The sequence below is a fragment of the Macrotis lagotis genome, chromosome X (genome assembly GCF_037893015.1).
Source record: "Macrotis lagotis isolate mMagLag1 chromosome X, bilby.v1.9.chrom.fasta, whole genome shotgun sequence".
NCBI classification, from domain to species: domain Eukaryota; kingdom Metazoa; phylum Chordata; class Mammalia; order Peramelemorphia; family Peramelidae; genus Macrotis; species Macrotis lagotis.
In genome coordinates, this window is record NC_133666.1 from 654378752 (window position 1) to 654405886 (window position 27135).

The following is a 27135-nucleotide window of genomic DNA, read 5'->3' on the forward strand; positions in this document are numbered from 1 at the left end:
GCGGTCAGCAAGGGGAGGGGGAGGGGCGCTCGCCCGGCCAGTCCTCTTTGCCTGCCAGAATAAGTGACGTCAAAGTTCTCCTGAGGACTTTGCGCCCGGTGTCAAGGGACCGTCCCCTCCTCAGGTCTCCGGCCTAATAGGTCATTTCCCCTTCCCAGGCTCCTCCCCTTCCAGCCTCAGTTCTCCCCATGGCCTACGCCCCTTTCCTCGCGTAAACTTTTCCTTCTGCTTTTCATTGGCTGAAGGGACCATCAGTTTCCTTCCGTTGCTGGATCCTGCCTCTTTTCTCTTGGACCCGTTTTCTATAGGTCGATATTGCTGTCACGTCAGTAATCCCCTCCTCTCCCCTTCCGTCGGTTTCAGGCCCGCGGTAGGTGGAAGCGGGGGGCGGGGGTTGGACCCACACTAGCGTCTGGTTCTGATAGGCTCACCACGGTGTCAGTCGCGCCCCCGCCCCGAGGCCAATAGGCCGGGGAAACTGTCGTTCGGCGGCCGGTCGGGCTCCGCCCCCCAGTCGGGTGTCTGTGGTGGGGCTGCGGAGACGGGCCCGATCCCGCCGGAAGAGCCGAGACAATGGGGACCCGGGACGACGAGTACGACTACCTGTTCAAAGGTGCCGGGGACCGAGTGGGAGGGCGGGCCTTTCGGGGAGCCCGGCCCCGGCGCCGCCTGGGGCCTCAGCCTCGGCTTCGCTGTCGGCCCGGCTAGCCGGGGACCTCCGCGGGGCCCTGGCGGAACCAGAGCCGAGGCCTGGACCGGGGCCGAGCGGGAGCCGACACGGGGGCCCGGCCCGGAGGCGGCGGCGAGCCCTGGCCGTTAGTGCGGGGGGTGGCGGGGCCCGGCTAGGCGGTGGGGGAGGGGAAGGCGGCGCTTCCTGGGGAGGGGGCTGGCGACCTCTGAACCGGAGGGGGCGGGGCGCGGCCGGCATGGACCCCGGCTGGGGACCCTAGTGCTGATGCTCCTGGGAGCCGAGGAGGGAGCCCGGGAAGGAAGGGGGCGGGGACCCGGCGGCAGAAAATCGTGTAGGGGTCGGAGGGTTGGGGGGCCCCCCCGGGATGCCCGCAGGAGCAGACGGGAAGGGGGCCGACTCCGGCAAGCGGGCGAAGCCCGACGGGCCCCAGCGCTGAGAAGAACCCGCAAATGGGTAGGGGATGTTGGAGAAGACTCTCGGGGCCCCAGGGAGGAAAAGAGGGCTAGGGACAGGTGTGGAGGACAGGGAATGGAGAGGATATCCTGGAAGGAAAAGCGGAGAGGGGGGAGAAAAATGAGAGAATGGAGGGAGGGAGGGAGATGGAAAAGGAGAGCAGAGTCTTGGGGTGTGGGGAGACAAGAGGCTTGGGGCACTGGGCATTTGAGGGGCACGGAAGGACTGGGAAGTTGAATGGAGGGGGAGCAATTGTGTCAGAAATGGGAAAGGCAGGGAGGACTAAAGTTCACAGGATGGAAACGAGACTATTAGGGCTGAGGATAAAGGAAAGGTGGAGTGATTTATTTATCCCGCCGAAGTTTGAGCAACCCTCGACTTTAAATAAAAGACAAACTTCTGAGCCAAAAGAATCAAGGGGATTAGAGTGGAGTAACCCCAAATGAACAGGATCCTTCCTTCCACCACCTTTACTTCTCAGATAGTCTCAGAACTCCTTGACCTGAAAGCTAGGTTCTAATTATGACTGATTTGAAAAGGAGAAACCCCAGCAAGCTTCCTTTCTTGAAGCCAGAGAGCTAGGATTTAGATCTTCTAAAAAGAAATTCTTACTACTGAGTAGCTAGCCGGGCAAACTGGAAGTTCCCAAGGGTGTCAGCAAAGAGGTACTAGGTAGACATGACAGATTTCTGCTTTTCTTATCCCTGGGTCCAGTACTTTGGGACTGTTTGTCAAAAAATATTTATTCCCTGGTTTTCTTTCATCTGAGACTGTTCCAGTTAAATCCATGATGTGTAATCTCCTTTTCTTCTTGTGCCTAAGACTGATTGACTACTATATTAGTCTATTCTAAATCTTTGTTCCCTATGCTCTACCTGGTCCTCAGATCTTCCCAAGCTCTGCTCCTTTGCCTTAGTAATACTTCTTTTGCCCTTCACCCTGTCATGACTCTAGTTTTCCAACACTCTCTTAATACTCAAACTCCTAGAGACCCCCAGTGGAATTTCACAGCTGACTTGAGATGCCCTGCTCAACAAACTCTTCTGTCTCCTGGTACTGAAATTTCAGTTACTTTTAAAGCCTTTTATTTATAAGATTCTCTCAAAGTAATCTGTTTATGCTAGAATTAAAATGAAAAATTTTAGAAAAAAACATAATCTGATTTTCCCCAAATTTTCTCAGTAACAATGATTTAGAAATAAGTTTTTAAAAAGAATTTGATCACACACTTCTAGATTTCTTTACTAAAATCACTGAAAAACTCAATATATGTTGCCATGAAGTTAGTATACAAAATGTCCCAAAGTATTACACTTTAATAGTTTAAAACTTTACTAAGACTTTGAAAAACCTTGTATGTGAGGTGCTAAAAAGCCCTGCCTTGCCTAGCACCGATTTCAGATACCTGATTGTTTAGTTGAGCCCATGCCCAAAGATTGCTCTTTCCTGACTTACAGTCTACACTCCCACTATCTTCAACTTTCCTTCTGTGTGTCCCTTGGTTTTCATGGATCCTGTTATTCTGCCCTCCTCTCACCAAAAGGTGTATATTCTGTCAGGAACAGCTGTCAGTGATGAAAAAGCAATTAAGGGTGTCTTTTAGACAACAAAGCTGTCTAACAAAACATTTTTTAAGCACTTAACTTACCTTCCAGGCACTGTGTGAGGCTGGCTCTAAGGATACAAAGAAATATAAAAGTAGTTCCTGCCAAGGGGTACTCTAATGGATGGAGGGGAGGGGGGAACGAGCCATATTTATATAATAGATACAGGTCCAAGGGATAGGCATCCATCTGAGGAGACAGAAAGGCCTGCAGAAGATGCTGCATCTTGGAGGAAGCCCTGGAAACTAAGAAGCAAAAATGAAAGGCTAGAGCATTCCACCAAGCATGGCTAGAAGCCAGGAGAAAGGGACCGGGAGGCATGTTTAATTACCTACAAATAGGCTACTGTAGCTAGTTTGTAGGATGCTTAGGGGAGAGTAAAGCATAAGAAGATAGCGCAGATAGGAAGGGACCTGGTTCTGAATAGATAGAAATGCCAAGCAGAAGACTTTATAATCTTAGTTAGAAACCCTCTCCTTTGCTCTACAGTAGATCTGGAGATGCACATTTCATTTGGAGTTTATTAAATTTTGAAAAAAAATTTATCTAACTTAGACCCTTCAGCAAGTACCCAGCATTATATCTCCCCCTTCCAGCATTACAGAAGGAACTTTCTGGATCAGGAGAAGGATATGACATCAGCAGTTTTAGTCCTGGGACCCTGACTTATGTTGCTTTCCATCTACACCTCAGCTACTAAGACTTAGTAACTGAGTGGAGTCTATAGTAGAGAGGAGAGACTTTTGGAATAGTCTAGGGTGAGGGATGATAAAGAATTAAAATAGGGCTTTTGACTGTGTGAATAAAGAAGGGGACTAATAAAGAAGACATTGTGAAGATAGTAATGAGAAACACAGGCAATGGAGGGGGAATATGTGGGGGGAATTGAGGATGACCATGATGGGTAAAGCTGGGATGCCAGGGTGGGCGAGTGTGGAGAATTGTGCTGGGGCCCAGAGTGAAAGACAAAATGGAAAAGAGTTCTGAAATTCAAGTATCAGAGGGCCAGTTATGGTTTGGATGGGTCTATTGACACTTTTCTTAGAGTGTGGTATGGAAAGAGCACTGGAATAAAAGGTGAGGGTTCAGCTCTTGGAAGGGATAGTTGTGTGACATCTGGCAAAACTTAACCTTTGAGCCTATATTCCCCAACTGTAAAAATGTAAAAACAATAACATTTATAGTACTTGGCATAGTTATTTCAAGGATCAAAGGAGATTATAGAGTCTCAAAAGTGCTATACAAATAGGACCTTTTTTATTAGGTCAGAAAACTCCAAAATGGCAGAAATCACCTCTTGATAGCACACCTGAAAACGAGGGACTGTTTTTTTCTTTAATTCTTGAGAAGCAAGGAAAGGATTAGCTCCTCCATAATTGGTAGGGGGATGGATCAGAAGAATTTCCAGACCCATCTCTCTTGCTCACTTTGTAGATAGGGTTTCCTCTTGATCAAATTCTACTTGGTTATAGTTTTTCTGAATTATCTGATTTTGTGTTTCTTCTATTTTGTAGTCTCACTATTCTTTTAGTGGCTGAATTCCAGTTAAAATTCAAATCTGGGGGCAGCTAGGTGGCACAGTGGATAGGAGCACCAGCCCTGGAATCAGGAGGACTTGAGTTCAAATTTGGCCTCAGACACTTAACCTAGTTGTGTTACTTTGGGCAAGTCACTTAACCCCATTGCCTTGCCAAAAAACCCCCCCAAAATTCAAATCTGATTTTTTTTAGATTAAATTGAGGGTAATTCAAATGAATGGAACATGTCTGGCAATTTTGCTTGACTGTGACTTTATTTTGAAGATATTACTTCTCTTACTTTTTGATTAGGGAAAGTGGGAAGAAAAGGAAGGTAAGGATTAAATGATCACTTCCTCCTTCCCCCCCAAAAAAAAATTAGAAGAAAGCAGAACATTTAGAAAAGACAACTTTTAAAAGTTACATGAAGTTGTTATATACTTTAAAAAAAGAAAAGCAGACTTTATGGAATAGTGGTTTGCAGGTCTACAATGAATGTGGAAATGCACATTTCATTTGGGGTTTATTCAATTCTGAATTAAAAAAATTAAGTCTTTGTAACTTGGGGGACCTCTGCTTCACCCCTTTCAGCAAATGCCCAGCACTTCTTCTGTGTAAGGAACTAAATGGGTCTGGAGAAGGATATGACATTGACAGCAGCTTTAGGTCTGGGACCCTGTCTTATCTACTCCAGCAACTGTGCCCCCCATTTATATATCTTTGATACAGTTCTTAGTGTGTATTAGTGGATTATTCAAAATTAATTTCTTGACTGATTGATAATAATCATTAGTAAATGCAGCTATACTGTGTGATATTGACAGTGCAATAGAATTTCAATTCAAAAAACATGAGGTGCCTGTGGGTTCTAGGCACAGGTCAGGGTGCTAAAGTTATTCTAATGGAAAAAAATCTCAGCCCTTAAAAAATATCTAATCTTTTAGAGCAGGAAGAGTTGGGGAGTGGTAGATAAGTTAATACAAAATTTTATGTAATCTTTTAATACAAATTTCAAAAGGGAGAGAGTATTAAGAAGAAAAAGCATTAAAAATCTGGGAGAAACAGTAAGTACTGGGCATCTGAACTGGGTCTTAAAGGAAGCCTAGGTTTCCCAAGAGGGTAATCCTTGTGAACAGTGGTGGTCTAGACAGGTTTAGCCGGACAGGAGCTGTGGAGATAATAATTTGAGACTTTTGCAAAATATTTAAATTGCAATTCCACCTTCTTCATATTGAAAATATGAATATCATTTTACCTCTTAAAAGAAAAGTATCTGAAATATCCATGTGGATTTTAGATTAAAGTTTCAAAATGTTAGAATGATGAGCACCCTAAGGAGTTTTACAGGTACGGAAATTTAAATCCACAAAGTAGTAATCTGCTTTAGAGACTGATTTTTAGATATTCACATGTTTCTGCAAGCCCTGAGTAAGGTTTAAAGATGCTGGTCTTTTGCCCAAAGATGCACTAGGGATAGACAAATTTGACCTCATATTTGGTGGGATGAGACCTGATTGGAATGTAGTTACAAGGGTCTACCTTATTCTAAAGTTAGAAGATGGGTACCAAAGGTGTGTGGAGTAGACGTATTATATAAGATTGATAAACTTGAATCACATCATCAAATCCAAGAGTCAGAGGGGGAATTTTTATCTGGACCTTGACTTAGGTGTTCTTTCTTTTAAAAGGAGACTAGTCATGATGTTAATTTCAGAAAAGCAAAAGAACCAGCAAGAGGAAAAATGTATTCTAGGTCTGAATCTCACGAAGGGGAAAGAAACCTAGTTGCTGTTGTAAAAATAATGGAAATTTTTGGCAGGGGGTGTTAGGGGAGAAGGAAGTGCCTGCTCCATCTAAGAATACTTGGCAGAGAAGGAGCTGAGAGCTGGGGTTAGTCTGACTGATACCTTAGGATTGGGGAGTTTTAAAATATCTTTTTACATTACCTAGATTTCTCCTTGTGCCTCTCCCAGAGAACCATCTCTTATTACAAGGGAAAGCAAAATCAATCAATACAGTGAAAAAAATTGATATGATATGCACCCTTCCACACCTGTAGACTCCCTTCCTCTCTGCAAAGGAGTGGGGAGAGACACCCTAGTACTTAGGTAAGCATATTTCAAAGAATTCAGAGGGAGGATAGATAAGATCCATGAGCCAAAATTCCATAGGGGTAACTAGCTCAGGAGTGATGAAAAAGCACTCAGGAACAGACACCCAAAGAGAAACCAGTTCTAATGAGGGGGAAGGAGATGGGCATATGATGTACTATCTAAAGTGGTTCTGACATGATTGAAGGTCAGCATATTTAGAGTTTATAAAAAGAAAGGTATCAACAGTATGACAACCAAGCAAGGCATGTTCCAGTTAGAATATTCTTACAAACTGAAGTTAGTGGGGAAGAAAGTTAAAAAAATCAAGATGTCACAAAAGGGGTATTTTCAAATCTGAGATTTGGGGATTGTGTGGCTGAGTGAAGCCCCCCAAGATGCTGAGGTAGGGATTGTAGGGAGTAGATCTGCTTGCTGACTTAGCCTCCCTGGAGCCATCCCTTCCACCTAAAGCTTGACTTTGGGGGTGGGGATAGATATACTCATGTCCCAGATTACAATCTCTCTGTAATTTAGAAGCTAGTCTTTGTGAGTTATGGTGATAGGGGTGGAAAATTTTCCTTACCTGTTGACCAGCTCACTTGTGCTGACCTTTGTGTGCACAGGTGAAAGCAGTCCTCAGGTGACAGAAATCTCTGCTGCCCTGGGCTCATCTGTTAGGAAGCCTTCTATGGTCCTGCTTTGTTGGCATAACCTTTGTGAGAACCCACAGTCACCTTCTGAAGCAGCAGAGGAGAGAACATTGCCGGGCCGGGGGGGGGGGGGGGGGGGGGGGGGATTTATTCAAAAAGCCCTGCAAAGGAGAAGTTTCTAGCATTAAAATGAGGATTAAAAGTCTTAGAAAGTGGCCGTATCTTCTCATCCCTTTCTCTCTAGCTTAGTCAAGGCAGTTTACTGATAATAACAACTAACATTTCTATATCATGTCTTGTGAGCCAGACCTTAGGCTAAGAAAGGGCTTTAGCATTTGTTGATCATTTTCATTAGTGTGATGGGGGCCTGGTGAGTGCAGGGTTGGAGTCTAGACAGCTGCCAAAGGTACCACTCAGTACTGCTGATACAAAAAAAAGAAAACACATCATTGTCCTTTGAAGACATGGGAGAGACAACATGGAAATGACCACATACATGCAAAATATCTACAAGATAGATTAGAGATATCATAGACAGGAGATGAGGAGGGATGGGAAAAGCTCTTTGAAGCAAGTGGGTTTTGAGGAGTCCTAAACAAAGCCTCTGGAGGAAAAGGAAACTGTTGTACATTCCCAGCTTCTCTGGGCTTGTCTGACTTTTCTTCAGCATACAGTACCTTTCCACTTACTCTGTAAGCTCTTGAATATCTGTTTCTTCATTGCCCCTGGAACATTGGGCAACCATGTCAGGTCAGTTTCTTTTTCCTTGGGCAGTGTGTTATTGCTGCACAGGACCCTAACTTAGCCAAACACCCAGGAGAGAGAAGAAAGAACAATTCCAGGTCTCATTGCTCTTTCAACAGTTTTTGGACTAGTGCTTGTTCTGTGGCCCCAGATTAACAGGAATCTATCCAGATGTGGCATCTTAGACCAATTTTGGTAGAGCATATTGGGCATCTGAATAATTGGGAGTTATATTTTTCTCTCTAGAATATTGCCTACATGACCCTAAAACTTAGCAGATTGGTTTCCTGGCCAGTGGAGCCTCAGATCTGTTTGAAAAGAGGTTGTGGTCCTCAAGGCCTTAATGGGGCATTATTTTCCCAACACAAGGAATTATTTGTCTTACAGTTGAGAAGTGTATAATTAGAGAAGGCTAGGCTTTAGTCTTAGCATTGTACCTGGCTTGTGTACCAGGCCTTCCTTCTCATCACTCAGTTGCAAATTACCACTATAGCTGGACTCCAAAATTGATGGGCCCTCAAGGTTTCTGAAGTCTTTGGCAATATGATCAAGAAAAATATCAGAGTGGGGACAAATTAACAGGAGAGAATGCTCTAGATGTGGGAGGAGAAATGTGTTCACAAGGACATGGAATTCAGGGTTGTGCAGGAGAAGGGAGGGAACAGAAAAATACCTTTATTGCCATACCCTGTCATTTTTGCAGCTTTGATCTTTCACTGACTATTGAAATAAACTTAGGTATTAGGTATCAAATTTGGCAATTTACACGATAGCCTTGTAGTTCCATTGGAGGATCAGATTTCTGTTCTCATCCCTGCCACGTTCAACATTTCATTCAGTGCTTCAGATAAAGATCTGGAAGAGGTTCTTAAAGCAGCTGCAGTGATACAAAACTGGGAAGGGTAAATGAAGATCAGGGACACTCTTTCCCCCCACCTCTCCTCTTTGAATGGGAAAGACCTTAACTGGGTCAACCATTTCATTTTATAGATTGATTAAAAGGAATTGGTAGGTAATCTTGGACTTATCTTGAGGTTAATGGGTATCCCAAGGTATCTAGAGAAAGTTGAAAATATTTGGTGGACACTGGTGTTGACTCAGTTTCCATTTTGTTCCCCTTGTCTGGTGACTCAGGAGGAACTATGAGGAGGTAGGGAAGTGGAGGAGAGGTCTTCAATTTTTAGGACAGAATACAAGATTCACTTATCTTTCAAGTCATATCTTGAGTATAGCTTGCTTTGGAATTCCCAGAAAAGGGATCATGGATGTTTTGGTTCCTATAATCATAAATAGTGTAAATACTGTTCAGTCAGTATAAATTAGTGCAAATCATGGTCTTCTCAACTCAGTTTGCCCTCCTCACAACTGTAGGGGAAAGCTCCCAGTGCTCACCAGCCCAGGATGTCCTGAATCTCTCTTTACCCTATTAACAATACCAGGAAACATAGATTACCTCATTTGACTCTCCCAAGAGCTTGAAGAAATAGAGTATTCTCTCTGTTTTTAGGAGAAAAGACCAAGGGAAACCAAGAAACTTAATGCAGACCACAAACTAGAGAACTGTAAGAGTAACTAGATTGGCTCATGCCCATCAATTCAGTAAGGTCTTGTTGATGGAATCATGAAAGAATGTCTGTAAAATCTTGTGAACCATAGAGCTTTCTATATAAATCACCTATTCTTATAACTAATTCTGTCTTGGTTAATTGGGATACATTGTGGTCTAATTCTTTAATGATCAGCAGCAGTGAAAATGTAGGACATCTGCTGAATTCCCATTTTGTGGGGTTTTTTTTGTTTTTTTTGTAAGGCAGTGGAGTATAGTGACTTGTCCAAGGTCACACAGCTAGGTAATTATTAAGTGTCAAAGGTCGGATTTGAACTCAGGTCCTCCTGACTCCAGGACAGGTGCTCTATTCACTACTTCATCAAGCTGTTCCCCCCCTTTGTGGGTTTTTTAAAAAAAAATTTAGCTTCCATTTTTCTGAAATGATGTTTTCAGTTCATTTATCCTTGAAATGACCCCATTGCATTGTCTCCCAGACCCAAATTTCAAAACTTTTCCTTTTTCTGTTGGTTCTGTATTATGAGTAGTGTATACTGTATGTAATTATGCCTATGTTTCCTCTAGCTTTCCAGATGACTGAGTGCCCCCTGAATTTTTTTCCTTTAAAAACAGAATGGGTTAGGCTGGAAAAATAGAAATTAGGACCAAAACAGGAAGGAGGGAATGACTTCTAACTATGGTGTTAAATAGAAAGGGAAATCTGTGCCTCAGTTATGTGAAGATAACCCCTAGGGTTTATTGAAAGACAGGAAATATGAGAGTGACCTTCTGTGTCCTGGAGAAAGACAGAGACAGCATGGTATTAGAGGCTGTCAGACTGAGAGATCTTCAACTATCATCTAGACTAACCTCTTCATGTCATAAATGAGGAAACCAAGGTGCAGAAGAAGTAAGGGACTTGTCCTAGATCAGTGACAAGGATGATTCTCCCCCTTCCCTTCCCAGAGTACTTTGTGGCCTCAGAAGGACACATTCTGAGAAGGTTGCTACATTTTGTTTTTTCTAAAAGGCCTTTGTTACTCAATACAGCCTTGAGTCACTGGATTTTTTCTCCTTATCTTCATACTTTTAGGAGAAAGTAACTTTTCCTAAGAAAACAGTTACTAAGACAGATTTGATCAGAAAAGCAACTTCTAGCAGTTACATCCTGGAATCAGTGAGATACAGCCCAGTAACCAGAACCTTTATATCTGACCAGAATGATGATTTCTTGCACTTTAAAATCTCAAGTCATCAAAGGCATCTAATAACAGTAACATTTACTCAGTCTTTTACTAAACAATTTACATAGATTCATTTGACTCTCACCAGGAGGTGGGTAGGGCAAGAATTATTTCCATTTTAGAGATGAACTGTAGCTTAGAAATATGAAGTGATTTGTCTAACACCACACCACTAACATAGAGCAGAGTTAACACTAACTCCACTGATTTCTAGCTAAAAATCCCATGGACTTGCCTTGACATCATAACTATAGTTCACTTTAGTATCTTGGCGTGACTATGACCAGAAGAGAGATTCAGACCATTTAGAAAGACTTAAATAAAATTTGAAAAAATTGAAAAAAAATATTGAACTTTAAAAGGCTTTCTGATGAACTCTTAGCTGAGAATTCACCAGAAAACTGATTAACCTCTCTCCCCAAGTATTTGAGCAAATTAAACCTTTTTTTAGATGAGTCAGAAAACAATAGGATTTATAAAGAGAATTCCTATGAACATGTGTATGTATCATTTAGAAAACTATCACTGTAATGATGGCCATAGGTAACCCATAGGTTTATTATATAAATTCCTTTGTTAATCTCATCATATAAAAACCTAATAACTAGAGTCAATTAGCTCAAAGCTATTCAGTGATTGGGAATACTTAGTCTAGTTTCTGTTGTTGGTTTGACCACAAGGATTACCTTCTGTGAGGAATGTAGAATTTCTAAGGGCATATTCCCATCATTGCAAAATTAATCTATTGCAGATGAATTCCATTTTTCTACTGATTGGGCCTCCAGTCCCCTAAGCCAGTGTCTGCATAACATTCTACTGTAACTTGGATTGCTCCAGGTCAGGACTTTTCCCAAGGATTTAGTTGGTACTTTTGTTGAACTTTTCATTAGGGCTTTGTGAACTTAGGATTTTGATGTGTATAAGTGGGTACTTATGTTTGTTAATATCTGTACTTCCATCAATTTTACTGGGATATTATAAGCATCAAATTTGATAATGTACCTGAGACATTTAATCCAATATTATTGCTATAATAGATATTTGAAAGTGATGGATAATTGCATGAAAGCATAGACAAAGAAAATATAGTGAGAAATTCTAGGAAGGAAAGAACCTTTCTGGCTAGGTATAGAGGATGGGGGAAATACTTTGTAGAAGAGATAACAGCTCAGCTGAGCCTTGAAGGATATGCATTTTAATAGGATGTTGGCTGGTACAGTGGAAGAGTCTGATTTGGCTTTAATGTAGAGTGTGTGAAGGCAAATAGCATGAGGTGAAGCTGGGAGTGTTGCCTGGAGTCAGATTGCAGAAGGCCAGGCAAAGATGCTTGGACTTTAGTCAGGAGGCAGTGGGGCAATAGCCCCATTATGGTGAGACTTTGTATTAGGAAAATTACCCTGGCAGGATACACTAGAGGCAGAGAGACCCATGAGGATTTATTGCAATGGCTGAAGAATGAGATAATGAGGGACTAACTAGGGTGACTGCAAGTGGAAACAGAAAGATGACAGTTTGGAAAGAACCATTGAAGATAGAATTGAAGAGATTTTGTGACAGATGGAATATGGGGGGGACAGTCAAACACCAAAGATGACTTCAATATTTTAAGCATGCATGAATGAGTTGTTAACCTTAATTATTTTAGATTAAAAATGAAATAGCAAAAATGTTAGTTTATCCATGATGTGTTATTCTCTAAGATATTACCTAGAAACCTATGGATGGATGACATTATAGATATCAACCCAGATACAAAGTTTTGGGGGCATTTTTATGTAGAATGGACAATGAATCATAGAACTGAGTTAAGCAGCTAATGAGATTTCATATAGATGACTTAGTTCTACATTATGATCCTCTCATAAATTATAATATTTGCTTCAAATTCTAGTTGTTTAAGAACCCCACTTAGACTGGAGAGGGAATGTTTACAGACAAACAGGATTTCCTTTTCCTCATCCAAGATGTGTATTGTGATTTGTTGACCCAGGTGAAGAAATTTATTGGTGCTTATTACCAAGCTGACAAGGCAGTATTGACACAGGCCAAGTCAACATTGAGATGTAGAAGAGCATCTTGACATGGCAGATTGGCATTTTTATACATGAGACAACATTCAGATTTTTAACTCTTAGCTGGAGGCTGAGAAACGAATTTTTGATGAGAAATAGAGGCTTAAAGACATTAAACTTGGTGATTTTAAGCAGTATATTTAAGAATAATAGTTTGAGTCTCAACTATCTTTTTAACTGTGTGGTCTTGGTCGAGGAACTTCAACAACATGAATAATAGCTTCAGATAGCATTGATATTGCACTTTGAGATTTGCAAAACACCTCACTATCTCATTTGATTCTCTCAATGACTATGGCAGGTAGTTGCTATTGTTATCCTCACTTTACAAATGAGGAAAGTGAATCTGAGAAAGGTAAGTGACTTACCCAGGGTCACATAGCTGTCTGAGTCTTCCTATTCCAGGTCTAGTGCTCTATGCTCCATAAAATGGGGATAATAATACATGAATACTATGCAGTGCCTTAGAAAGCTCTTCACCCTCAAGTTCACTTCACCCTTCAATTTTTCACACTGGAAATACCCTCTGAACTTTGGCCTGTCTCTGGGTTTGAATGGTTCCTCCTGAGCCTCCGTTCTCAGCAGCCCCTATCATCATTCCTTTCTAGATTGGACTCATTTTTTTTCAGCTTCCTTTTTTTCTGTTGCCTTCCCCCATTAGAATGTAAGCTCCTTAAGGACAGCTTGTTTCCTCTTCCTTGTATTTTTTCTTCTATGCACTTAGTCCACTGCCTGGCTCTGTGACCCTTGACAAATTGTATAACCTTCTTTGCCTCACTTTCCTCAACTGTAAAAATAGGGATAAGAGCAGGATGGTTGTGAGGCTCAAATGAGATATTTGTAAATGATTTGACCTCAGTCCCTGACATATTGGGACATTTAACAAATGCTTGGTTTTGCCTAAAGTTTTTTCTTTCTCTAATCCATTCCTCTACTGAGCTGCTATATTGAAATTATTTTTACCTAGTGGTCTAACTATTCTAGGGCAGCAAGAGATGAGACTAGAGTGGGAAGAATGATGATTTCTTTGTAAAGTTCATTAGTGCTATGTCTTTCACATTTAATTTACTGATAAAGAAGGTGGTCTTATCTGAAGATTCTGGGAGATTAGAGTTTGATAGCATTCCAGACTTCTGCCCAAGGCTCTTCAGAAAGAATAGAGGTAGTACCACAATTTCTGAGATGCCTTTGCCAGGGAAACTGAACTCCCTCCTCCCCCCTTGAATCCTTGATCTATAAAAGCTAGATGTTAAAGGCTCTAAGAAAGGACAGTTTGATAAGGGTGGTGGCTTAGATCTCTCCCTCCAATTCCTTGGGACTTTTAGGCTAGTTATTTGCAGAAAGTATGAGCGAGGGAGAATTTTATAATTCCCAGAATTTCTGTTGTAAAAAAACTGATTAAAAATCAGTTCATTTCCTCTCCATTCCACAAATTGGTGTAATACAATCGTGAACCTTAAGAACCAGTTTGATGCTAGGGGATCATTTCACTGCATAAGGACCCTGGATTGGGGCCCCAGCCTGGGTGTTGCCAATGACCTTGTGACTATGAACAAGTTCCTTCCCTTTTCAGGGCCTCAGTTTTCTCATTTTTTAAAATCAGGAGTTGAAATGTGTGTGTGTGTGTGTGTGTGTGTGTGTGTGTGCATATATATGTATATATATGTATTTTTGTATGTATATTTCTGCCTGTACATATTTCTGGCTCTAAAACTTTGATACTAGGTCAGTTTTTCATTGTCACTATCTGTTTCTGCCATGGAGAGATTTTTATTCTCTGAAAGTGGATAAGTAAAAGCTAACCTGTCCAGAGAAGACCTGGAATTTTACTCATTTGTCTGGTCCTCAGAAACATTCCAGATGTTGCCTGTTATAATGATTCACTCAAGAACCTGCTTGGGATGATTTTTATTCTTAGAAGTGAATCTATTGAAGGTAGGAGTGAGTGGAAGGGAAGGGATATCTATGATGACTCAAGAATGGGGGCGGGCTTTGTAGATCTAAGAGGAATAGCAGTCTGGAAGTCTTAGTTAAAGGAAAAAAAATCTTTTCTAGAGCATTTGTGTTCAAAAATCTCAGGAGGCAGGGACGGCTAGGTGGCGTAGTGGATAAAGCACCAGCCCTGGAGTCAGGAGTACCTGGGTTCAAATCCCGTCTCAGACACTTAATAATGACCTAGCTGTGTGGCCTTGGGCAAGCCACTTAACTCCGTTTGCCTTACAAAAACCTAAAAAAAAAAAATCTCAGGAGGCAGCATAGATACATTATAACTCTTTTTATACTTTACCTACATTATCCCCCACACCTTTAGAATAGAAAATGTCCTAGCTAGAGAATATCTCCCTAGTCCTATCACCTCATATTTACAGGTTAGGAAATAAACCTAGGAAAGGGAAGAAATTTGACTAGAGTTGATCACACAGTAAATTAGCAAAGCAAGAAGCTCAGCTCCCCTTGTTCAGGAGAGTTCTATTTTAGAATGTTACCATCCCCTCTCATCTATCAATTGTTTAAGTCTACTCACAAAATGCCCCTGAGGTATCTTGGGCTGGTGGTATTAAATCTTAGAAGTCCATGGACAGAGAGAAAGAGTTTTGCTTCCCTTGTCCCTCGTTGAGATAGTCCTAGGTGACAATGGGAATACGACTGGTTAAATCCTTGGTTACTTTTTTTAAAATAGAGTCTATAGAGATTGATGGAAAGAACCATCTCCTTAGAGACAGGGACTGAGGCCTAAAATGATTCTAAATTTACAAAATATTCTATTCCTTTTTCAGTTGTGCTGATTGGTGACTCTGGGGTGGGGAAGAGCAACCTCCTTTCACGATTCACTCGAAACGAATTCAATTTGGAGAGTAAGAGTACCATCGGTGTGGAGTTTGCTACCAGGAGCATCCAGGTGGATGGGAAGACTATTAAAGCTCAGATCTGGGACACAGCTGGTCAGGAGCGGTACCGTGCAATCACATCAGCGTAAGTCCAGCTTGTTCAGACAAAAAAATGCTATTACATTGAGCTACATTTCCTTCCTTAGCCTAGAAAGTTTCTCCAAAAGTGTTTCTTCCCCAGTGGAAGCAGATTTGGATCTGACAAGGAAGATGCCTTTGCATTTCTGTAGGCTCTGTCTGCCCAAGGGCTCCCTCCAGCCAGCTGGTTAAGGTGATCCACCAAAATAACATTTCCATAGAGACCCCTGGAAGAGCTTCTTTGCTCTCCTCGGAGAGCATGAGGAGAAAACTAGTAGGGAAGAATTATTGCTATCATCTTTTCAAAGTCACAGGGACACTGGAGACACTACCAAATGGTTTTTATCTAGTCATTTATAATTAGTTCATTTTGTATTTTCCAACAGTGTTTGTATACAGATTTGTTTTATAGGAATCTAAATACTCTAGGTTGCCTCATATTGATGTTAATCTTTAAGTAGCCAAATATATATGTTGTTTACATAATTAGACATACTCAAGAATGTGTATGACTGGAAAAGAAGGTGATAGTGTAGAGAACCTGAGGAATAGCAGATCACAGTCTAGGCAATCCACTGTTATCTCTGAAATGTTGAAAGGGAAGACCTCCAGTACATGGGGCAGATTCCTTGTGGAGGACTTGGGTAAGAACTGTGTGGACTGGGAAGACATAAAGGGTCACAGTCTGTACAAGCAAAGGGAGTACCCATAGCCAAGAGATCACAGAGCCAGTGAAGACGGGAAACGGGAAATAGAAGCAAAATTTAGCTGGTGTCCCAGAAAATTCCACAACTCAAAATACTGAAGTTTTACTGAATTTGAGATTTTTCCAGCCAGTGAATCTTAAATGTAAGTCCCCTTTTGTTTTCTAAAATAGTTACACTTCTTTTCAGGGAGTCAACAAGTTGACTGACATTCAGTAGTTGCTATCCCTCCTGTAGTTCCTACAGTCTACTGACTGGACAGCCCAGAAGTGATGTCTCAAGTAAAATACCTTCCTTTTAGGAGGTCAGTGTATCTTTCTGTTAGGTTTTAGCTGGGTCTTCCCCTTTGTTACAGATGAGGTCAATAGATAACAAATGCTCAGCAACAGGATTTATTGGCTATCTTTGATAATGTCGTGTTTTAGGGAGTGGAACTCAAGGTGTGAACTCAAGAAAGCCACAGTTAGTGAGGGTTATTGAATCTAAATGGGGTAGGCAAAAGAGTGACCAATATCTTCCAAAGAGAAGGAAGTATATAACTGTCTGGCTTCTTGGTTGCTTTCACCTTTTTCTAGCAAAGAGGTTTCAGCATCTGACAGTGCTCCTCAAAAAATTCTTATGGTCAAAGGGAGAAAATATGAGGTGGATATGAATGATTGGATTGACATCAGCCTGGAGGGAAGTCTCAGTTGATGACTACTGACATAGAATATGATACTTGATATTAGTCTTTGTTTTATCAGTTACATGGATGAAGACACAGATGACAAACAACTAAATTTACGATTGAACGACCATAACTAATTACAAAGATAACAGAATGAAGATCTTTTTTTGTTTGTTTTTGTTTTTGTGGGGTTTTTTAGGATTTTGCAAGGCAAACGGGGTTAAGTGGCTTGCCCAAGGCCACATAGCTAGGTAATTATTAAGTGTCTGAGGTCACATTTGAACTCAGGTACTCCTGACTCCAGGGCCTGTGCTCTATCCACTGTGCCACCTAGCCACCCCGAAGATCTTTTTTTTAACTTCACATTTTATTTAGAATGAAATAAACTACAGAAATTGTTTTTATTCACTCAAAACAATAATATCTTCCCCAGTATGCTTAGTTAAACCACACAATTCTAATTTGCATTTCTCCAGATTAAAAAAATACATTTATGGGGCAGCTAGGTGGCACAGTGGATAAGGCACTGGCCCTGGAGTCAGGAGTATCTGAGTTCAAATGTGACCTCAGACACTTAATAATTACCTAGCTATGTGACCTTGAGCAAGTCACTTTAACCTCATTACCTTGTAAAAACAAAAAAAAAATACTTCTGTGGACTGGAACCAAGTGGATGAAATCTCTCGTAGATAAGCAGAATACCCTGAGGTCATCTTCATAGGCAATTTGTGTGTAGCCTTTATGCACTTTTTTATTATCTGCTTTGGAGTATAATCATTTGTATACATTCATTTCTCCACTTTTCCCTTCCCACTTAGTACATGTTTAATTGACTTTGTTGAGGCTGCTTCTCAGACAATGAACACAGAGAACAAAGCTCTTAAGTTGCTCTCAACTTGGTTGGAACTGCCAGAACTTGGTTTTTCTGGACATATCCTTTGAACCCAGTATGTTACACTCTGGTATGAAGGGACTTCAGTAGAAATTTTCATGGCTATGAGGGGTCACATGAGGTGCGGTGTGCCATTTAGCAGCAAGGCATTTATATTATAACATCTCGAAAGGGAGGAAAGATCTCTACTTGCTAGTGACATTGTGAGGCAGAATGTTATCCAAGTACTATATGAATGGTGTACAGACCATTAGAAGAATGTAGAAGAGGGAGCAGAGATAATAGGTTCTCAGAGCTGGTAACAACCTTAGAGGTCATCTCATTCTGCCTCCCACATGTTGAGAATTGCTTCCTCAGCATCCTGGATAGGTAGACTTGGGATGGGTTTCTGCCTTTTTCTGTTTACTAATTAATGATTGAAAGAAATTGGGTCAGGGACAGCTAGGTGGCGCAGTGGGTAAAGCACTAGCCCTGGAGTCAGGAGTCCCTGGGTTCAAATCCATACTCAGACACTTAATAATTACCTAGCTGTGTGGCCTTGGGCAAACCACTTAACCCCATTTGCCTTGCAAAAACCTAAAAAAAAATGGGTCCCACTTCTCCCTGTTTTCTGAGTGCTATTGGATTCCTTTACTTTTTTATAATCACACCTGGCTTACTTTTGGTAAAAAGTAAGAAGAATGGATTCTCTTACTTTTGGTCCCATTTCAAAAGGGTCAGAGGTCCCTGAGGATCCTATCTACAGCATTCCTGACAGGTCTAGTCTCTCTGCTGGTGTACTTGTAGTAGGACCTTAAAAGGCATCTGTTCCATTCAGACCAGTTTTCATTGTTGGAAAGTGTTTCTTCATATTAAACTGAAGTCTGTCTCCCCATATTAACTCTGCCTTACTCCCCTACATCCATCAGTGATCGCATTTTGCTCATCCAAAAGTTGTGTATAAAGTTTTCCAGATTATGTGGCATGAAGAAGTTATCCCCCAAGAATTTGAGGATACTGCCATTGTTCATCTCTGTAAAGGTAAAGGGAATGGATTGGCCTGTAACAGTCACAGGGGTATTTCTGTATTAGTCTTTGCTGGTAAGAATTCTTGCCAGAGTCCTTCTTAAAGGCTGATCCTTCACCTGGAAGATGTTTGCTTCCCTGAGAGCCAGTGTGACTTCAGAAAGGGTTGAAGAACAGTTGACTTGTTTGCTGCCCAACAACTCCAGGAAAAATGCCAGGAACAGAAGAGGGATCTGTCTACAACATTTGTAGATCTGACCAAGGCCTTTGATATGGGCAGTCATGAGTGTTTATGGAATATTATGTCAAAATTTGGCTACCCAGAGAAGTTCATCAGTATTGTATGTCAGTTTCATTGTGGCATTGAGTGAAACAAGGCTGTGTCTTTGCTCCCATACTTTTTAGCATGATGTTCTCAGTCATGTTATCAAACACCTTCACTCAGGATGAACATGGCCTCAAGGTCAACTACTGCACTGATGGTAAATTCTTCAACTTGAAAAGGCAACAAGCCAAGACCAAAGTGGAGGGAGTGTTGTTGCATGCTATTCTGTTTGTAGATGATTGTGCACTCAGTGCAGGCTCTGAAACTGAGATGCAACAGAGTATAGATTGATTCCATGCTGCTAATTTTGGTCTAACAATTAACACCAAGAAAACCCAGCTGGCACCACACCATCCAGTTTTGGAGTAAGTTCACTTACCTTGGCAGTGTCCTTTCCAGGGAGGTATATGTTGACAATGAGGTTGACACATGCATTGCCAGTAGCTCAATATTTACGAGGCTCCAAAAAAAAAGTGTGGGAGAGAAGAGGTAGACTGAACACCAAACTGAAGGTCTACAAAGCCATTGTGCTGACCTCATTACTGTTTATCTGTGAAACCTGGACAGTGCCATGCCAGGAAACTGAATCCCTTCCATTTAAATTGTCCTAGAAAGAGTCTGAAGATCACCTGACAGGAAAAGATACCAGACACTAAGGTTCTTTCTTTTTTTTTTTTTTAGGTTTTTTTTTGCAAGGCAAATGGGGTTAAGTGGCTTGCCCAAGGCCACACAGCTAGGTAATTATTAAGTGTCTGAGACCGGATTTGAACCCAGGTACTCCTGACTCCAGGGCTGGTGCTTTATCCACTACGCCACCTAGCTGTCCCTTCTAAGGTTCTTTCTTGTGCTAAACTACCTAAGTATTCCAACATCACTACAGAGAGTACAACTACAGTGGGCTGGTCATGTTGTTAGAATGCCAGATGTACACTTACCAAAAGACTATTTCATGGAGAACTCACACAAGGCAAGTGAGGTCAGAAGAAGCAATACTGGGCACCCTGAAGGTCTCTCAAGAACTTTGGAACTGATTGTGCATAATGGGAGACACTGGCACAGGACTACCCATCATGATGTGCCCTCATCAGAGAGGGTGCCATGCTCTTTGAGAAGGGCAGAGTTGAAGCAGTTCTCCCCAGGTAGTCACATGGACTATCTGTGCCTGACCTGTGGTAGAGCATTTCAAGCTTGTACTGATCTGATCAACCACAGTTGGACACAATCATTTGTCTCAAACATAGTGATGTCATTTTGGTCTCCTCCAATAACAAAGGACAAGAACCACCACTTTGCCCATGATAGTCCCCTGAAGATAATTGTGCATTTGCCTCCCAATCTTCTTTAATCTCCCTATAATGGTGTTCCTTCCTCAGCCTGGTTACTCTTCTCTCTTTAGGTTCTGTTTTATATCTTATGGGGGATATTTATGGAGTATAGTAGAACTGTTATCTTCTTTGATTTGAATACTATAAATCTTTTAATTCAGCCTAAGACCACTTCTGTTTTTGCTAACAAACCCAGCACTTTTGGCTCAAATTGAATGTACAGTCCAATAAAACTGCTAGTTCTTTTATATGATCTATTGTTTGGTCACACTTCTCACTCCACATTTAATATCATTATAATTCATTATCTAGATTCATTCTGCCCATTCCAGACTGTAAAGATCTTTTTTAATAGTGAAATGCAGTTTTTTGTTTTTGGGTTTTTGTTTTTTTTTTTAGTTTTTGCAAGGCAATGGGGTTAAGTGGCTTGCCCAAGGCCACACAGCTAGGTAATTGTACTCCTGACTCCAGGGCCGGTGCTCTATCAATTGCATCACCTAGCCTCCCCAAAATGTAGTTATTAAAATACTTTTTTTAATTAAAGATTTTATTTGAGTTTCACAATTTTTGTCCCAATCTTACTTCCCTCCCCCCACCCACTCCCCACAGAAAGCAATTTGTCAGTCTTTACTTTGTTTCCATGTTCTACATTGATCCAAATTGAGTGTGATGAGAGAGAAATCATATCCTTAAAGAAGAAACATAAAGTAGAAGAGATAACAAGATCAGAATAAGATAGTGGTTTTTAAAGATCTTTTCCAATTCTTGTTTGGACATCTGCTCTTCTGCAATAAAGGACCCTTTGCTAATGCTCCTTGAGTGAAGATTGGGCCTTAGTAAACAGGTAGTTGGGAAGCCCTATCTACTGAGGGCTATAATGTTCTTGCTGAACTGGAGAAATCTTGGTCCCTTTTTAAAAGAAGGGGAAACTCTTGATTGAATCTTAACTTCAACAAGATAAATCAGGTCAATTTTAAGCAAAATATTGTGAAAGAATTTAGATAGAAAAGAATCAGTGATAATAGTAAGAAACTAATGCCCCTGGCTGTGCACCCTGTTTCTTTCTTTTTTGAACAAGCACTTGCTGTCAAAGGATCACTTCCTTGGTAAAGAAGTTAAAAAATTTCAGATTTCATCTTTAAAAATTCAGTCCTATTGAGGACATGGGGAAGACTCAGGCCTTAATACCTCTGCCTCTAGTTCATTGGTATTGAACAAAGGTCAACACTGCACTTAGGCCTAAACTATAGCGTTTCCTTTACCATTATTCAAGTATCTCCCTCTGAGATGTGGATAAAATTCAGTAGATGAGTCTGAAAATGCATCAGCTTATTGTCTATTAGCTAGAAGAACTAATGAGTGTCCTGCCCCCAGAATATTTTGCTACTTTATAATCTATAGATCATAATTTGTACATATACATAACATCTTTGGCATACTTCTTCATTGAAATTTTTCTGACAGCAGACCTAGTTGCAATTTTCCTTCTCTCTTTTCTTTTGGTGACCCCGCAAATAACTGAACCTTCCCAAGCTTGCAACAGTCTTTCTAAGATTAAATAACTTCTTGTTTTTTTTCCCTTTAACTTGTAAACCTAGTTAATACCCTTATTAGTATCTGATTATTAGATGGACGTGGGTGGAGGAGGTCACCATAAATGAAAATCTAAACCCCATCTTTTAATATCTGTCCTGTATGAGGGCCAAATTCTTTTTTTTAATATAAATATATTTTTGTTTCTCCAATTGCATACAATGGTAGTTTTTACCAATCCTTTTTTTGCAAAGTTTTGAGTTTTACAATTTTTCTTCTTCCCTCCCTTCTCTTCTTCCTTCCCCCTGACCGAAAGCAATCTGATATAGGCTTTATATTTGTAAGCATGCTAAACATAGATCAGTGTTGAATGTGTTGTGAGGGAAGAATCTGATCCAAAAGGAAGAAAGAAATCATTAGAACAAAATGACATAAGACAGCTTTTAAAAATTGAAGATAATTAGCTTTGCACTTCATTTAAACTTCACAGTACCTTCTCTGGATATGGATGATAATTTCTATCACAAGTCTCTTAAAATTGTCTTTGATTCTTGTTCTGTTGAAATGAATAAGTTCATCATGATTGATCATCACCCCATGTTGTTGTCAGTGTGTATAATGTTCTGGTTCTGATCATCACACTCAGCATTATTCATGCAAGTCTTTCCAGGCTTTTCTGAAATCCCTTCCCTCATGATTTCTTATAGAATATAGTATTCCATCATATATGTATACCACAGTTTGTTCAACCATTCCTTAGTTGATGGACATCCCCTCAGTTTCCAATTTTGGAGGGCCCAATTCTTAATACTTCTGCCTCTAAAAACTTTAACCTGATATCCTTGAAGTTCCTTCCTTTTCAGAATGCAGGCAAGTCAGTTATAGCAACATTCTTAGTTTGACTTATTACCATAATTATCATGATTGCCAAACATCTGAATAGTTTTAAGAGTTACAAAGCACTTTCATATGATTCTAATGACACTTAAGACATAGATCCAACAGATAATATTTTTCCTAATTTATAGACGTGGACACTTGAGGCTTAGAAAAGATCATATGACTAATAAAATATGGATCAAACTGGGATTAGGAAACAGACTTTGAGGACCCCTAAGCCAACCTTCTTTCTATTCTGCAGTGCAATATTACTGTTGGCAATACAGAGCCACATTGCCGCTTGAGCTTCGGTGATGTTCATATCTAAATACCAGTTCCATAGTTTAGGAGGAGTCCATTCTTTTACTTGGCTGTAGATGAAAACTGAAGAGCCTTGTGAGGTTTGGTAGGTGGGACTTGGGGGATGTAGTGAGAATTCCTCATTGACCTTGAGAGCTGTGATTTCCCATAGACTGAGTATATGGGTCCAGGAACTTCCTTATCAAGGGTTGGCTGATAATATGAGTCAGGGAATTTGAGATGTCAGGGAAAAGGGATAAAGATATACCAGATGGGAGAACACTAATCTAGTTTAGAAAAGGCCTCATATAGGACTCATATAGGACTGAATTTGCTTTGAAAGAAGTTAGGAACACAGCTCGGTGGCACAGTAGATAGAGTACCAGCCCTGAAGTCAGGAGGACCTGAGTTCAAATGTGAACTCAGACACTTAATAATTACCTAGCTGTGTGGCCTTGGGCAAGCCACTTAACCCCATTGCTGTGCCAAAAAAAAAAGTTAGGGATTCTACAAGACAAAAAAGGAGAGTGAATTTCAAATAGGGGAATAAACTGTGCAAAAACATGGAGGTGGGAGATAGAAGTTTATATATATATATATATAAGAAATAGAAAATTGGTCAGAAATTGATGTATGATAATGTGTACAAGGAGGAGGAGTAATGTGACAAAAAAAAAAAAGCTAGGTTAGAGCCAGGTTGGAAAGGTGTTCAGATGCAAGGCAGTGACGTGGTCCATCTGTGTTTTAGGTATCCTAATTTGATAGTTTGTATGGAGGAAGGATTGGAGAAGTGAGGGAGACTAGAGGCAGGGACCATTTATGAAGCAATTGCTATGACTATGATCATGTGACAGGTAATGATGGTTAAAAATGGACTGATGGCTATGTGAGTGAAGAGGTGGGGCAGATATGAGAGATAACAGCATTTGGTAGCTGCTTAAAGATGGTGAATGAGGGAAAATGAAGAATTTCAGTTTGTGAACCCAAGTGACAGGGAGGGTAGTGTTGCTATCCTTAAAAACAGAGAAATTAGGAAGTGGGTTAGTTCTTAGGAAAAGTTCACAAGTTTCTATTTAGAAACAGTTGAATTTGAGTTTCCTTTGGGATATACAAATAGATGTGTTTGGCAGGTCAGCAAGTAGTGATACATGATTGCAGCTTGGGAGTAAGATGAAGACTGGAAACATTTGGATTTATGTTTAACATAATTATACATATATAACCTATATTAGATTACTTTCTGTCAGGAAGAGAAGTGAGAAAAAGGAGAGAGGGAGAAAATGTGAAATTTAAAACCTTGCAAAAAAATGATGGTTGAAAACTATCATTGCATATAGTTGGAAAAATAAAATATTTTTTGAAAAGAAAAGAAAAAAAGACTGAATGCATAGATTTTTACAGTCATCTGCATGAAGAAGATAATTTAACCCTTGGAAACTGATGAGAACACAGACTATATACTCAGGGATGAAATGAGGGCCTAGGATTGGGTCCTGAAGTTTAATCACATCTTGAGGGTGGGATGCTAATCACAGGAGGCTGAGAAGGAAAGGTCTTGTCTGGTAAAAAGAGAACCAGGAAAGCACAGTCTCAAAAACTCAGAGGAAGAGGACATGGTCAGCAGGGTCAGTTGTTATGAAGACTGAAGCCTGAGAATAGCTTATTGATGCACCCAGGTGAGTGCAGTTTCCCAAGGGTGATAGGATAGTTGGAAGTCAGATTGCAACAGGTTGAGAAGTGAAAGCACAATTAGGAAGTGGGGGTGCTAATAGAGAGGGCTGGGCTGGGAGTGCATTCTTCTTCTTTGATAGTCTTTAAGTAGAGGCTAAATGAGCACTTCAAAGAAGAGGAAACTGAGGCTGGGAGATAGAGAACAGTGAGTGAGGCAGGACATAGTAGGAATAAAACCTGGTCTTCCTGACTCCCAGGTGAGGGATGCAATTGGTAGGGATTTCTCTTTAGTTAAGTGTTAGACTCGAAAACCTTGAAAGTCATTTCCAACTCAGATTCTGTGATTCCCTACGTGTCTGATGAGTAAATTTCCATGTGGGAACAAAGAAGTGGGAGAAAATCAATATATTGAGTGTGGTGTACTTGTCCAAGGGAGTAGTCTTGGGTGGGTGAGGACTTTTGGGGACCTTAGTGGAGTAGGACCAGCAAGCATGAGGAATACCTTCTCTTACTGATCACATTTGGAGTTCTGTGTTCAGTTTGTTCAGTTATCAGGCAACCCTTGATAAGACAGTTCCTGGCCCCATTTCTGAGTTTTATTTTAATCTGATTTAAAAAGAACACATAGTGCTATAATATAGCTTGAAGGAAAAGCCAGCCCGGAATAGGCAGTGTGGTTCCATGGCCAAGTGAATGTCCTGCTAATTTTTTCTCAGGTACTACCGAGGGGCTGTGGGAGCTCTGTTGGTCTATGACATTGCCAAGCACCTGACATATGAGAATGTGGAACGTTGGCTGAAAGAACTCCGTGACCATGCTGACAACAACATTGTGATCATGCTGGTGGGGAACAAGAGTGACCTGCGCCACCTCCGTGCTGTGCCTACAGATGAGGCCCGAGCATTTGCAGGTGGGTAGCCTTAGCCTTGGTCTGGGGGTACTCCAGAAGGTGGAGAATTTGAACTTGGGAGCTTTCTCTGCCTTGCCCTGGCTTTGAGTTCAGTACCTTTAATTTAATTCCACAATCCCTTAATCTGTTGCTAGTGTGCAGGACCCTATACTAGCTCTCTGAATAGAAAGATTAAAATGATCACTTCCTACCACTATGGAATTTATTACAGTCTAGCAGGGGAAAATAATTCTCTAGAGTGTTTTAAGATTGACAGAACACTTTCCTCAATAACCCTGTGAGAGTAGGTAGTAAAATTATAATTATTCCATTTTATGTATAAGGAAAGTGCTTACAGTGGTTATTACTTGACTGCAGTCACAGAGCTGGTAGGGGTGTGGGGCTGGAATCAAATCCAGGCCCTCTCATCCTTGGTTCAGTGCCATCAGTACTGTGCGTTGTTGTGTATCAGGAAATCATGCTCTTCTACTTCTCCATAATGTAAAAGGTAGTAAAACTTGTCCACTTATGAGATACTTAATGTTTTACAAAGACATTTTCCCTTTACTTAGAAGAATCATTCTACCTGTTAGGGAGAATAAAGGCAAAACCAGAAATTTCTTCAATAGACTTTTAAGTGAAAAAAACTCAGTTAAGTATGTACATGCAAGTCATATGAACTCTGGGTTAAATTTTAATGTAAAGGTATCAGCCTGTATGGGTTATGTGTGTTTCTCTTTCTCATGGCTCAGAGCCATGTAAATGTGTGCTTTTCTTGACACAGTTCTAAATTCTTTATAAACTACATTCTATTTTCCTTTGACTTTGTCTTCTCTTGAAAATGGCTAGTAGTATTCTTACAGTGATTTTGCTGGAAGCATCTTCAACTTCCAGAGCAGGGCCATCAGTATCCTCCAAATCACTGATTTTGTATATATTTTATAGACTTAGGCCTCATGTGCAGATTTCCTCAAGTGTGTGGACTTGGCAAAACCTATCACCTTCTTGTCTACTAAGAAGTTGTTGTTGAGTTTGTATTGAGTGATTGTAGGTCCATGGGGAGTTATATACTCTGTCACAATTATATACCTTGCCAATAGGGAAGAGAGAAGAGGATGATGTGAAGATTGAATCACAGTTGAGATTTTTAAAGGGTTGACTCTCAATTAAAGAGGCAGTAATAGGTTTCTTATCGACCAAAGATTTCCAAACTGAGAACCACTTTACTTATCTATTCATTTTATAAATTTCTATTTCCCACATATTTTTAGTATATATATTGGGACTCTCTGAATAATATTTATAGGTTGTATATTGATGAGCTATTTATAATATACAAACATACATATTTAATGCTGCTTATTT

At 40.6% G+C, this 27135-nt stretch overlaps 1 protein-coding gene across 1 annotated transcript in view; it reads left to right on the top strand.

Annotated features, from left to right (window-relative positions):
• Window positions 1-418: 418 nt before the first annotated feature.
• RAB11B (RAB11B, member RAS oncogene family) overlaps window positions 419-27135 on the top strand; it is a 35734-nt gene continuing 9017 nt past the window's right edge. Inside the window, exons 1-3 of the mRNA XM_074205032.1 lie at window positions 419-613; window positions 15392-15587; window positions 25598-25791. Of these exons, the coding sequence (XP_074061133.1) occupies window positions 574-613; window positions 15392-15587; window positions 25598-25791 (430 nt within the window). The 5' untranslated portion in view covers window positions 419-573. The remainder of the gene's footprint in view (window positions 614-15391; window positions 15588-25597; window positions 25792-27135) is intronic.